The sequence below is a fragment of the Salarias fasciatus genome, chromosome 19, assembly GCF_902148845.1.
Source record: "Salarias fasciatus chromosome 19, fSalaFa1.1, whole genome shotgun sequence".
In the NCBI taxonomy this organism is placed as follows: Eukaryota; Metazoa; Chordata; class Actinopteri; order Blenniiformes; family Blenniidae; genus Salarias; species Salarias fasciatus.
In genome coordinates, this window is record NC_043763.1 from 22,537,744 (window position 1) to 22,549,826 (window position 12,083).

Sequence of the window (12,083 nt, forward strand, 5' to 3'; positions counted from 1 at the left end):
GTTTACAAGTTTTGTTTAAAAGCGTCAAGTGACTGTTTCTCCCAAATGTGATTACCGTTCTCCTGTTAGATGTTTTTTCTAAAACAAATGTATTCATTTGTATGCCTACTAAAAATAATATGCCATCATCAATTTGAACATTTGACCAGATATTGGACAGACGTTCCTCTTTCGTTAGTAATCTGTTATCCAACCGATGTTTTTGTTTGGGTTTTTTTTTTTTGGGGGGGGGGGGAGGTTAACTTTTTGGCGCCCAGGGACATTTTTTTTACCTTTTAAGGTGATGTGGTTTTTTTTTCCGCGCGGCTCGCAGGCGGTTGGTTCGGCTCGGCGCTCTGAAGTCTTCCGGCCCCGCCCCCGCCCCTTCTCTTTATCATCCGCCTCCCCCGGTGAAATGGCCATATTCTCCGCTCCCTGTTCACCCGACTTGGAAGACTCCATCTGACGCTGAAGCAGCGCTTACAAACCCCGGGACATCATGGTAAGGAGCAGTCGGGGGACGACGCCGTGGGTCGACGTGAATACAGCGGTGCTGGGTGCGGCGCGCGGCGGCTCCCCCGGGGCCCGGGGTTCGCCGCTCCGGAGGACCGTTGCTCCGCTCCGCGGCGCGGTGGGCAGCGTGACGCGCGCTAGAATCGGTCCGGGTATTTCGGCTTGCCCCTTCGGACCGCAGTTCGGTGATTCGCCACCTTCAAAAAAAAAAAAAAAAATAGAAATCAGCGATTACATGAAGCAACAGCTCCATTCGTAGACATTAGTTTAGGAGTTATTCGAGTTTCGACGAAATTATCTGTGCGTGGTCCCAACTGGACCGGGCCGGGTCTTCCCCCTGGCCGTGTGGCCCGGGCCGGCCATCTTTGCCGAGTGGAGGTCCTGCGGCAGTGACCAGACCCTCGCAATCCGACGAGGCGAGCCGGGCGTGTCATCCCCGGGAAGAGGAAGGACGCCGTGGCCTCGGTATCGAGCTGCTTTGAGTCAGGAAGTCGCTGTTAGGGCGCTGTTAGTCGGTGTCGTCTGGGTGTGGGGGACGGTGACGGTGCAGCCTGGGTGGAGGCCCGCTGGTTAACGGTTCAACCTGTCAGGTTATTCACAATGCGACTAAAAACAGCTGAGTCACGATTCATCCATCCATTCATTCACCCTGAGTCACTCCACATTACTGTCAGCATCATTTACTCTGCTGCAATTCAACACACGGTGTGTGTGTGTGTGTTAAAAAATCCACACCTATCTAAATGCTTTTGATTCACACCACCACGGTTTGATTCAGCTGCACATCATTCTGCCACGTCATGTGTCTCATCAATCTTTTCCAACTGAAAGCATTTATTTATCAATTTTGGAATTAAAATTGATTTCACTCCAGAACGGCATCTTTATGATCCGGAAATGAAGAAAACTAAAATGAAACACATCAGCAGCATTTTGTTTATCTGATTTCAATCATTGCTGGCAATAACTTCAAGTACATTGTTTAATTTCAAAAGTTCACATTTTGTTGTAAATTAACCCACTGACTCTATGTAAAATTATCAGCTGCTTCAGTGAAACATGTTGGCAATTATTCCCACAAGCCTATTTTAAAATCAGGGCTGAGTAAGAGATTTTAGTTTCTTGAATGACGCAGGAAAATGTTGAGTTTTCTTTTGTGCTCAGGTTTAAATGCATCATTAGGAATGAAATTGTGAGTCTGAGTCGGTGGAATTCCCAAATGTCATTTAATCTTGAATCACATGGGAACACAGCAGGCTGAATTGCAGCGTTAAAATATAGTTCTGGATCATTCTCCGACTCTGAAGACGCCTTGCCTGACTTGGTGAGGGCGCCATCACCAATTCAGGTTGCATGTTGTTTCAAGGCTGACTCGTCTCTAAAAATCTGTTGGTCGCTTTGCTGTTCATCCGAGAGGAACGGCCTGTACAAAACCTGTAATATGTGACAGAAACTCCAGGTCGGATGAAGAACTGATTTGAGGACAGAAACGTGACATGAACCGACTCGGTTTATCTTAGCTTTTAATGCTAACGGAAAGTTCCCTTGCCACAAGCATTTTGTTCTAACATTTTGTTTTAACATGACTCTACCTGCATGCCACTCCCCACGGCTGTTTGGAATGCTCACTGAAGGCCCCCCCCAAACATGATGCTACCTGTATGTTGCTCCTCGCGACTGGTTCATGTTCTAACTGAACCAGTTACACGTGTCTCTGGAATTTTCTTGTTAATCTTACATAATCTCGTCGCTCACGTTGCCACTCATTTCATATAACGCGATAGCTACACCCTTTGTCAGAACTTGTTTTGAACAAGCTGAATGCTAACAGAGCATTTTACCTGTTTGCACATGTGTCTGGGAGATTGGGTGTGGTGAGCACACGCTTGTATCGCTAAACCTACTTTTTGAACATTGTAAAATGTATATGGATGATAATGTTAAACTATATTATCTGTGTATTGTTAAGCCTTTTGACTGTGTATTAAACTTTGCTGGATCCGTCCACATCTGTCCGTATCCCGTCAAACTTTGGGGAGTGGTTGTGTGGTTTATTGCAAAATGCGAATTTCTTGTGTTATCCTCAAATAGATCAAATGTTGATCAACTACTGGCAAAAATATAAAAGGTTTTAAACTGGTTTGGCTCCTTGACAGGTGACTGCAGAAAACGGATTCCCGAGGCATTAATCAAGCTGCGACATTTGCCCTCGGGGAGCGAATGCCTTTCTTATCATATCTATTAGCTAATCTTATTTTAACGAACTGGATTATCAGTCCATTCAGTGAAACATTTAGTTTCTCCAGGTGTCAAACTTTATCAGGACGCTAATTGCACTTGCAGAATAATTTAGTTTGTCGGTGTCGTGACACAGGGGGCGGGAATGAGTCCATATTTTCTCATGTTAAGTGGCAACTGACCCTTTGACCTCTTGAGCCCTGTTAACGGAGTCTGTTTTGGTGGTCCACAGGCATCAGGTGTTGAAGTAGACGACGAAGCGGTCAACTTGTTCACTGACATGAAGATGAGGAAGTATACTGAAACTCCGGATGGGAAAAAGATCAGAAAGAAGGCAGTGGTGTTTTGTATCAATGGCGACAAGATCGTTACTGAAGCAGACAAGGAAATCTTGTCAGTCGACGATGACGAGGAGCACGAAGACCCCTTGAAGCGCTTCATCAACCTGTTACCAGAGAACGGCTGCAGATATGCCCTTTACGACGCCGCATACGAGACCGAGGATAACAAAAAGTGCCAGGACCTCGTCTTCGTCATGTGGTACAGTATTAATGCAACAGCAGCCCCCTTTTTTTTTTTTTAAACACTTATCCATACTAGGGCTGCACGATTTTGATAAAAAACCTAATTGCGATTTTTCTGACCAATAATGCGATTGCGATTCGATTTGCGATTTTCACATTTTATTCTTTAAAATGCAGAAAACGGCTAAAATTATGGTAAAAAAAAATTCCTGTTACTTTTACATGGTCTTGCGCAAGTTGACACATAAAATAACCTAATGTAAACTAAATTGACAAAGCTTCAGGCAGCGGCAGCCGAGACACCACCATGTGTGTCTGTATCACATTTGAAAAAAAAAAGAAAAGAGTGCGTTGTTTTAATGAAATGACAAAATATTTAAAACCCAATGCTGTCCAAATTGTAATTCAATGCTGGTCTTGCTTGCATAGTTCATAGAAAATTACTTAAACAGTTTTCAACGTGAAATAAATGGAAATTAAAAATCAGAACCGCAAATAGGCACCACTGTGAAACCAACTTCAACTCACAAAAAAAAAAACTGTTCAGCCTCTAAAGATAAGGGTAAAAAAAATTATCCTTATTGCTGTAATATTCTTAGATCACAATCAGTTTAGTAATCCTACTCTGGGTCATCTTCCCTCACATTCTTGGGCTGCAGCTTCATGCTTTCATGGAGAAAGACGAGCGCTTCCACATGCGCTGGATGAAGGCTGGAGCTGTCAGGTGATTGGGTGAGAGAGAATAACCAACGACTTGTAGACGTTTCTGTTAATACCCTATTTGTGTAGTGATGTTGATTCAAATTAGACGTGTTTCCTCTGGATCTGGCTGCTGCACAGTGACACAATCTACATCTGGCTTTTGTTCCACGTCGTTTTTTTTTCAAAACCAAAGTAAGTCCAAACAACTGAACTACAATTCTTTTTTAATACCAGCTGCTCCGCCCCCTCTTCTGTTGTCATCTCAGCCATTTTCACACCGTGAATGAGTTGCACTGAAAACTTTTTGCTCCCCACTACACCGCAAAGCACACACGCGGGGTTTGTTGTTAGCAACCTGACGCTAGTTAGCTGCAGCAGTGCAGTGCAGACATACTTGCTTTCTGTTGTCATTTCTGATTGGCTGGTGGCCCGGAACGCGAGACTCGAACGTTTTGATTGGCGGATAGGTCTGTCACTCAAATGCCCCAAAAAACCTCAGCCCTGTGCGGTTTGGTTACCGCAGTAGTTAAAACCTCAATTTCGATGAGGTGTCGGTTAATCGTGCAGCCCTAATCCATACACTTGTTCTTGTTAATTGTCTGAGTTACTTTCACTCTAAATCCCTTCGGTGCCAAGATTTTGATCTTTAAAAAACAAAAACCCCTCTCAGAACTTCGCGTGGCACTGAACATGCCATCTCTTGTTCTTGGTTGCTCCTACTGCATGGTGCACTGACATACCTGCAGTCCTGGAAAACTCATTATTCGTCATCAGGAAGGTGAGACTGTACTGTCTCCCATTTCCAGCTCGCGATCTACTTCATTGGCCGGGGGGGAAATCCAAAATGGTGCCTTCCTGTAAACAAACTGCTAATTTGACTTTGTTTACCTGGAGATGCTGTGACCCAGTCTGAGCTCATCACCACAAGATCTGCGTCCACTTGTATTCTTGGAGATTTGAGTCAGTTTGTCTTGATTACATGGTGCAGGGATACTTAATGAATAACCTCCTGAGTGCTGCATTATCAGTTGTAATCATGTTGGCTTGAACCAACAAAACTGAACAAGTTTCAATGAGGTGGAAATATTCCGTCCGACCGGCTTCACGCGTTTCTCTCACCTGACTTCTCGTGCTTGCCCTTGAGGCTCCGCCCCTCCCTTTGATTCACACTCTCAAACTGTTCCCCACTGCTTCCTGTTTTACACACCTTTGTTTTATTTTTTCTCAGGGCTCCAGATACCTGTGGAGTCAAAGAGAAAATGCTGTATGCGAGCTCCCAAGACGGCGTCAAAAAGAAGTTTGAAGGTGAGCTGGCACATCATTGCAGAACCTGTTAGAACCACAGAAGGCACTTAAAGGTGCTGTAGGCAGGATTTTGCTAGTCAAAGCTAATTTTTCTGTGTTTTCTTTGGATTAAATGTTAGAGGGCGAATCCCAATTCTCTGCCTAATCCTCAATCTTACTCCTCATTCCTCAAAATGCGCGCTCCCGTGAAGTTAAGTGCTGTCCCATTCCTTAACAAGTTGAGGAAAGGAGCGAGACTAAGGAGCGTTATCTCCCTTAAAGCTCGTGTCCGGAGTTTTGAAAGAGAGAGGTTTTTTTAATCCAACGTCTCAGGTTCCGCCCTCCCTCTGCTTTCATGAGCGACCAAGCCACGCCCCTTTAATTGTGCACGCGAATTATCTGTCGGGTGAAATTGAGAGCCTCCGAGTCCTACAGCATCCTACAAGTTTAGCTGTTTACGGTGGATGTTCAGCAGACCATGGATATATCCGAGGTGAGCGGGCCGGCTGCTGCGGAGCTAACTCACCTCTGCCTGGGCGAGCGGCCGTGCTCTCTGGCTGCGTGCACACTTTGATTGACGGCACGAGAATGCGGAAGCTCGAAGTCTATTGGCTGACGCTGACCGGCGCTTTTTCGGATAACATGGGGGTCTATGAGACAAAGGCAGGGCTCATAAATACATTTTTATATTGCTTTATGCTAATATTATATTATAGTATCGAACCAGACTGACACATTTAAGCTCTGTTGAAAAATGATACATACGTTGGAAACGAACGGATACTCCGGACACGAGCTTTAATTTTGAGATTCTACGAGACCTACCTTGGAGTTAAGGATAATCCAGAATGCTTGTTAAATAGTTTGTTTTGCTGTTATTTTATTAATAAAAAATCTTGTATATTACTTTGGGACTAATTGTATTAAGTTTCTATCACAGATAATATTTACAAAGGCTGTCAGAAAGAAATCAAGAAAATTCATTTGAATGCATTTACTAACAAGGTCACACATGCAAAATGTTAAACATTTCTAATGCAGGGCGCATTACTTACAGTTATAAAGGGAGTTGTTATGGATCATTGACCTAAATTATTACAAAATTATTGCGGAGAGAGAAAAAAAAAACAAAACAGCGCTCCACGCGTGTGCGCTCTCTCTCTCCGTCGGACGGTCCAAAGAAGCGTTGCGCAAGCCCCGAGCACCCTCCCGACGGTCCGAAACCCCCCCCAAACTTTTTTCCTGCAGGAAACACTGCACTTCCAGCTTTCTTCTACCCTCTTGCGCAGTGCTGCCCCCTGTGGTCCAAGGACGTAACTGTCTTTAAGGGTTGTCCCATTTCCAAGTGACTTTACATTCCTTAACACTTGTTTTGAGGAGGCACTTAATTTGAGATTGAGGATCAAGGTTGAGGAGTGAGGATTAAGCAGAGAATTGGGATTGGGCCAGAGTATCCATTGATAATCCTTTAGGAGTGTAGCATAATTGCACTACCGCGAGTGCGCAGCGTTTCCATCTGTCTCTGTTCTGAGCTGAAAAGAAATCTCGACAGCTCCAGGTATCTTTGACCAATCAGAGGAGCCCAAGAGGCTCAAACCATGATTGGTCGAGGGGCGTTCGTCGCGCGTTCTTGTGGGAGGGGCTTAACTTGCGTGAGGGCGTGATGTCAGAGAGAACAGGACAGGATTGGCTGTGTTGGGTTTCAAATTGCCATCTTAGATGGGTCAAATCACCATCTTGCTTAGGTAACCCTAAGCAAGATGGCGGAGATGCAGAATCCTGCCTACAGCACCTTTAACAGTACAGTCACAACATGTGGAACCGGTTCAGGAACTGTTGAGGGTCAGTGGGACAGAAAGATGAATATGTTCGAATCAGAATAATCGGTGTTCAAATGGTGTTTTGTAAAATTAGAATCAGAACTTTCTTGGAACCAGAATCTCATTCACAATTGAGTATATTTGTTACATCTTGATTGAAACCAGTGGATTTCTCCACTGAACCCTCGGTTTAACAGAATCAGCACTAGAGCTCACATTTCTTTTTCTTTTTTTTTCTTTTTTAATTTTCTATACTTTAAGTATAGAAGTATAAAGTTCTCATTTCAGTCAAATCGGAATTATTTAGCAGTCATCACAGGGTGAGAGTTGCCACTGGTCGCAGTAGACTGTGGATATCGGAGTCCTGCAGTTACTAAACAAAAGCTACAGGACTGTCCTGTATGTATGTCTAAATTTACCATAACATCACAAGACAGTTAAAACATCTATACAACTATGCAACTAAATCAGTAAAGTAAAAAAAATACAATGCGATGCAAACAGCAGAGAATGCTATCAAGGTTTTGAATGCTTCCCCTCCTTGATGAACTTGTTTTTTTTATTATTTTAATATCTTCACTAAGTTCTGGCTGTGGCCTCAGGCGATTCAAATCAGAGGTGTGGCTGAATTTTGGTATTCAGAAAATGGTGAGAAAATCCAACAAGACCTAAACAAGCTGGAAATACTGCAATTGGTCTTTGATTGCTTCTTGAAAAGATTTTCTCCATAGTTTGTCGGATTTGTTTCTAAATCCAGTAAAATTATTTAATTTTGGTTGACAGAAAATTCATTTCAAGTCATTCTTTTACAAAGAAACGTAAATGTGCCTTATGGTCAGTTACTGCACCTACCTTAAGAATAAATAGGAAAAAGTTACATTTGCTACAGCATAGAAAATCACAAAATGCATTATTGGATTCAACAAATAACAGAGTTAAGTCAATTTGTCTAGAAATTATTTTTGGGGAAAAAAAACCTATCGTGGTCATATGTTGAGACTTGCGTCCGATCCTGCCCTCTGTGAACTGTTGCATCCTGAGTGTCTACCTTGAATTATATCCACGTAACTGTGGGATAAATTATCTGTTTTATTAGAACACACCCCCCCCCCCCCCCCTCCCCACCCTCTGACGAAACCACTCACTCACCATCTTTCCAGCCAGTGTTTTGTCTGAGCAACCTTACTTTCTCAGTACAACCAATGTTGGAACCATCCTGAGAAACTGAGTAGAGCTGTGTTTTTCGTTTGCAGGAATCAGACAAGTTTGGCAGGTGAACGGAAGGGACGAACTCGATTGCAGTTCGGTGGCGGACAAGCTGCGCGGACATGGATCATGTTTGAAAACCCTGGAGGGCAGAAAGCTGTGATGTCACGGCGGCGAGCAGAGCCCAGCCAACCGCCGTGCCATTCAGACCGACGCATCCCCCCCCATCCCCCACTTGTTCTGTCAGCCCCCCTCCCCTCCCCATAGCCCATTCTTTTTTTTTCTGTTCTGCTTTGTTAAATACAGGGATCTCATTAATCTTACGCTATGCAAACCCTAACCCAGTCTGTTACCACATGACTTTAGGGTCATCTCTCTTTCTGAATTTTGGCCAAAAAAAAAGTCAGTGTGACAAAAGCAGCGCCCCCCCTCCCCATGAGGGAGGAGACCATTGGTGTGAAGCTCCGCCTCCCACCACCCACGGGTCAGTTCCACCGAGCTTTTTTCCACGTGACTTTTATTGTTGTAAGCTGTTTTCGACTATGCATCCGCAGCGCAGCGCTTTGTGTTCTCACACTACATTCTGCCTGCCCGCCCTCACTCTGGCCGTTTTGTCGTCGCCTTACTTCCATTTTGAATGTAACCGAGTTGGGGTGCAATTCTTATTTTTGGAAAGAAACATTACAGGACGCAGATTTCACCCCGGCGTTGAGACGGCCCCACAACAACAACGACAAACGAACGGACAGAAAGATGACATCTGGAGCCTTAAAGCAGAATTTTGTTTTCTGAGATCACAGGAAACCACTTTGGGAGTGATGATGCTGAGAAAAGGTTTTGCTTAATGAGCTGATGATGTCACGTGATGTCACATCTTCTCTTGGCTGTCTGACCAATCGGCTGAGACCAGCTGATCCAAAACTCAAAACGCCTTCACTGCTGAGGCACGAAGTCTGCTTTTCAGTGTGTGAGAATAAAGCAAAAAACAGAATTTGATTTGATTCCACTTCACTGCGAAAGCGAGAGGATGTGTGCACAATGATGGAAACATGGCTGCGTTAACTCCTCCCTGTTGTTTTCTGTCTCCCCCTACAGCCGAGTTTGTGTCTGACGTGGAGCTGATGTTCTCAAACTGTATTCAGTATAATCCCCGTCACACCAACGAGGCGCTTGGCAGGCTTGGCCTATCAGAGCGCGACTCTGCCCCGCCCGCAAAACGCTCACGGCCCTGATTAAAATGCAGACCAAAACTCCACTTTGTCGAGGAAATGCGATGTTTCCATTTACATTACATCCACAAATCCACGAGTCATTTTGTTTGAAACAGGAACGAGAAGTGATTTAATGACCTACAGAGCTGTTCAAAAACAGCTGGCAGATGTTTGTTTTCAGTGGAAAGTTCAGAAGTTAAGTCTTTCTCACTTTCAGACATCAAATTTCAATTTCATTCACACGAGAAAGTACTTTTGTTTGCGGTTATTAAATTTTGGGACTCTCAGGCTTCCGTCACTCATCAAACTGTGAACCATATAGGGCAGCTCCTTCCCCTTCATGTGACCACGCCTCCTTATACTCAGGCCCCTCCCATTAGACACAGGCCCCACCCCCTGATGAAAGGCTTCTTTGATGAGGGTTGTCTGAATGAATATATCCAAAGAGAAAATGACCCCGGATCTTGAATTTCCAAATGTTGATCAAATTGAAAGGAGAAGTTGAGTGACCTAAAAAATCAGAGGCAATTTCTGAACAAAGGATGAAACATTCACACACAGCAGGAAGTGAGTCACAGAGTTTCTGTTCCCTTTATCTTTCACTGAAAAGTTGAACTAACCCTTTAAAAGCCCGAGCTGCTGCATGGCCTCACTGGATTTGTAGTCATTCTATATTTTTTTCAGTTTCCTGCTGTAGATGGTTTTGCTGCGTTCTTCTGTTCTGATGAGTGTGTGTGTGCGTTTGTGTGTTGTTGTTGAATGGAGGTTGATTGTAGACACAACACTGGAGCCCCCAACTACGGTGAGAGGGGTCCAGCTGCAGACCTCCACTCTCAGGACCCTGAGCTCCACTCTCAGGACCCTTCCCTGCAGACAGCTCACCTCCACTCTCAGGACCTGAAGTTGATGCGAAGCCTTTCAAAATAAAAGCGAGAATATCGGAATCGTGTATTCGTACTTCCCCATGAAAATACGGTTTATTTCTTGTGGTTTTATTTTTATGTTTGTAATGTAAATATGATTTAAAAGCAAGTAAACTAATAGTCTGGTTGCAGACTTCCACTCTCAGGACCCTTCTCCGCAGACAGCTTACCTCCACTCTTAGGACCGGAAGTTGATAGAAAATCTTTCAAGAAAAAAAAAAAAGCGAGAATATCGGAATCGCCTATTTTTCATTCCCCACGAGATTACGGTTTATTTTTGGTGGTTTTAATTTTATGTATGTAATGTAAGTATGATTTAAAAAAGAATGTGCCAACACAGTCTGGTTGCAGACCTCCACTCTCAGGACCCTTCCCTGCAAACATCTCACCTCCACTCTCAGGACCGGAAGTTAATAGAAATATGAAAAGGCATGACTATGATCATGAGTACTGTCATGATCCCCTTAAAACAGTATCTGCGTTAGTTTACTGCAGATAGTATTTTGATGTAATTGACTATATGGACAGCTGTTAGACTGCATTACATACTTTTTGAAACAATACATCTGTGTAAATGAAAAAACTCTTCTACACTGAAACCTATTTGAGTTGTCTTTGCTTCAATAGCATTATTGTAAATGTACAGTTTCCTGCAGTGTTGCAGCTTTTAACATTGTTTTAATTCAACTAATTTCATATAGGCATATGTTTATACGTATATATATTTTGTATAGCGTTTACAATTCTTACACCTCATAATTCATCTAATAAGTCCTCCATATTGTTTGTGCTGTTCTTACCTTGTGTTGTTGGACCACATGGATTTGTCACTGGAGGATGTGAGGACTGATTAAGTTGTGTATTCAATTCACTGGATTACTGAATATCTAGTTGTATGATCTAGATTGCCTATAATCCCTGTTCAGGAGAAAACAGACACAAAACAAACTTCCAATTTGTTTTATTTTTCTTTGCGCTCACAGTATGCTATGTACCCTCCTTTGTCCATGATCTCTTCACAAAAGACACACATATCTCAAATGTTGTTTAACAAAAACTTAAAAAGCTCCAGAATCACTTCTCTTTCCTCTTCACCAAAATCCAGGGTGGCGTGAAAGAGGTTTTCCAGCTGTTGCACAGCCTCCTCAGTGCATGATGTGTCGTCCATGCTCAAACCGTCAGGCACCTCCACCCTGGCTGCTGACAGCTGTGGGTTCATCTCCACCCATTCTGCTGCTTTCTTGCAGTGCTCCACAACTCGGGCCACCACACTGGTCTAAAGAAAATTAGAAGCGTCAAGTTTTTGTCAAGACATGAAAGGTCAACTCACAAAATGTAACAACATGGAAGTGGAGGTCAGGCCCACCTCTTCTTCAGTTGTCTCCATCCCCTGCACAACTGGAGCAGCTGTTTGTTGACAACTTTTCTTCCTCTCTTCAGCCTTAAAGCGACACTAAGGAACTTTTCAACCTTAATAAAACATTTTAATATCTTTTGTGATGACACATCGAATTACAACGGGTTGAATGGCCCCTCTGTCACGGGCTGAGGGCGTCAGTATTGCTTTCACTTGGACTAAGAAACTGTGAGGAGGGTGGTAGGAACCCTGCACACGGCATGCGTCACATTATGATATAATATTGTTTAGCCACCATTAGATTCATTACCTCGTCGCTATCCGTC

General features: G+C 43.6%; 1 protein-coding gene, 1 long non-coding RNA gene and 1 other non-coding gene across 3 annotated transcripts; 2 read left to right on the forward strand and 1 right to left on the reverse strand.

The window, feature by feature from the left end:
* Positions 1–331: 331 nt before the first annotated feature.
* LOC115406467 (cofilin-2-like) lies at positions 332–10,660 on the forward strand. Its single transcript, XM_030116540.1, has 4 exons — positions 332–481; positions 2,963–3,270; positions 5,185–5,261; positions 8,314–10,660. Exons 1-4 carry the CDS (start codon positions 479–481, stop codon positions 8,427–8,429), a joined length of 504 nt encoding a protein of 167 aa, XP_029972400.1. The 5' UTR covers positions 332–478; the 3' UTR covers positions 8,430–10,660.
* Positions 9,077–9,162, forward strand: LOC115407353 (small nucleolar RNA SNORD53/SNORD92). The gene has a single exon (XR_003933625.1). It is a non-coding gene; the product is annotated as a small nucleolar RNA SNORD53/SNORD92 (small nucleolar RNA).
* A 684-nt stretch (positions 10,661–11,344) lies between the features above and the next one.
* Positions 11,345–11,911, reverse strand: LOC115406474 (uncharacterized). The gene is made up of 2 exons (XR_003933539.1): positions 11,767–11,911; positions 11,345–11,676 (listed from the first exon to the last, which is right to left on the reverse strand). It is a non-coding gene; the product is annotated as an uncharacterized LOC115406474 (long non-coding RNA).
* Positions 11,912–12,083: the final 172 nt, after the last annotated feature.

Coding starts and splice junctions, on each gene's coding strand:
- LOC115406467 (XM_030116540.1), top strand. Junction 3,271..5,184: donor GACCTCGTCTTCGTCATGTG/GTACAGTATTAA, acceptor ATTTTTTCTCAG/GGCTCCAGATACCTGTGGAG. Junction 5,262..8,313: donor CGTCAAAAAGAAGTTTGAAG/GTGAGCTGGCAC, acceptor TTTCGTTTGCAG/GAATCAGACAAGTTTGGCAG.